This window comes from Aptenodytes forsteri, unplaced genomic scaffold, assembly GCF_000699145.1.
Source record: "Aptenodytes forsteri isolate BGI_AS27 unplaced genomic scaffold, ASM69914v1 Scaffold54, whole genome shotgun sequence".
NCBI lineage: Eukaryota > Metazoa > Chordata > Aves > Sphenisciformes > Spheniscidae > Aptenodytes > Aptenodytes forsteri.
This window is the reverse complement of record NW_008796044.1, coordinates 9,145,679-9,146,549: the sequence shown is the minus strand read 5'-3', so window position 1 is coordinate 9,146,549 and position 871 is coordinate 9,145,679. Positions and strand designations below refer to the sequence as shown.

At 69.6% G+C, this 871-nt stretch overlaps 1 protein-coding gene across 1 annotated transcript in view; it reads right to left on the bottom strand.

The window, feature by feature from the left end:
* Positions 1 to 209: 209 nt before the first annotated feature.
* Positions 210 to 871, bottom strand: part of LOC103904327 (G protein-coupled receptor kinase 6) — an 18,766-nt gene continuing 18,104 nt past the window's right edge. Inside the window, 2 exon segments of the mRNA XM_019473786.1 lie at positions 210 to 598; positions 731 to 863. Of these exon segments, the coding sequence (XP_019329331.1) occupies positions 210 to 598; positions 731 to 863 (522 nt within the window).

The following is an 871-nucleotide window of genomic DNA, read 5'->3' as shown; positions in this document are numbered from 1 at the left end:
AAATAAAAAATAAAGCAACTCCCATGGGGGCTGCAGCCTGCTGGGAGGGGCGGGGGGGGGGGGGCGGGGCCAGACGGGGAACCAGTCCGCGCCGGATGGCCCGCGCCGGGGCGGGCGTCCCCAGCGTGACGCGGGCAACCAAAACCACCCCCCCTCCTAGTGCCGGAGGGGCACCCGCGGCAAGGTCCAGGGGTCCCCCGGGGCCACCATTAGACAGCGGTAGTCCTGCCAAAGAGGGGCATGGAAACCGGGAGGTGCCAGGGTCCCGGCTCATAGGTGTCCCTGCTGCTGAGCTCCGAGTCCGTCCAGCTGGGAAACATGCGGGGGGAGCACTCTGCCTGCAGGTAGAGGTCCGGGCAGGCAGGGCCCGGGCTGGCCGAGCGGGGCAGGTGCAGCGCCGAACCGTAACCGGCGTCCAGGAAGAGGGGTTTGTAGCTGGGGGGCTGCTCCTGCTTCTCCAGCCGCTCGTGGCTCAGGAAGGGGGCGTTGATTTTGCGGTAGAGCCCCCGCGTGTCCATCAGCACCTCGCTGTATGGCGGGGGGGGCTCCGCCATCAGCAGTGCCTCCTCGTAGCAGGGCGGCTTTGACAGGTCCGACTCTGCAAGGCAAAGCCCCCCCCAGACCCCCGCTGCCATCAGCGCTGCGCCCCGGCTTTCATGCCGTAGCCCCCCCAAAAAAGGGGGAAGCGTGCGCTTCTGGGGATGCCGAGAGCCCCTCCCCCACTCCTTACCGTGCCGGCAGCTCCAGGGCCGGGGGGGCGGGATGTGGTGGGGGTGATGATGGTGGGGCTCGAGGCGGAGGCGGTGGGGAATGGCGATGCCGGGGGGGCTGCCCCCGTAACCCTCGTAGTGCAGCGGCTCCAGCTTCAGCA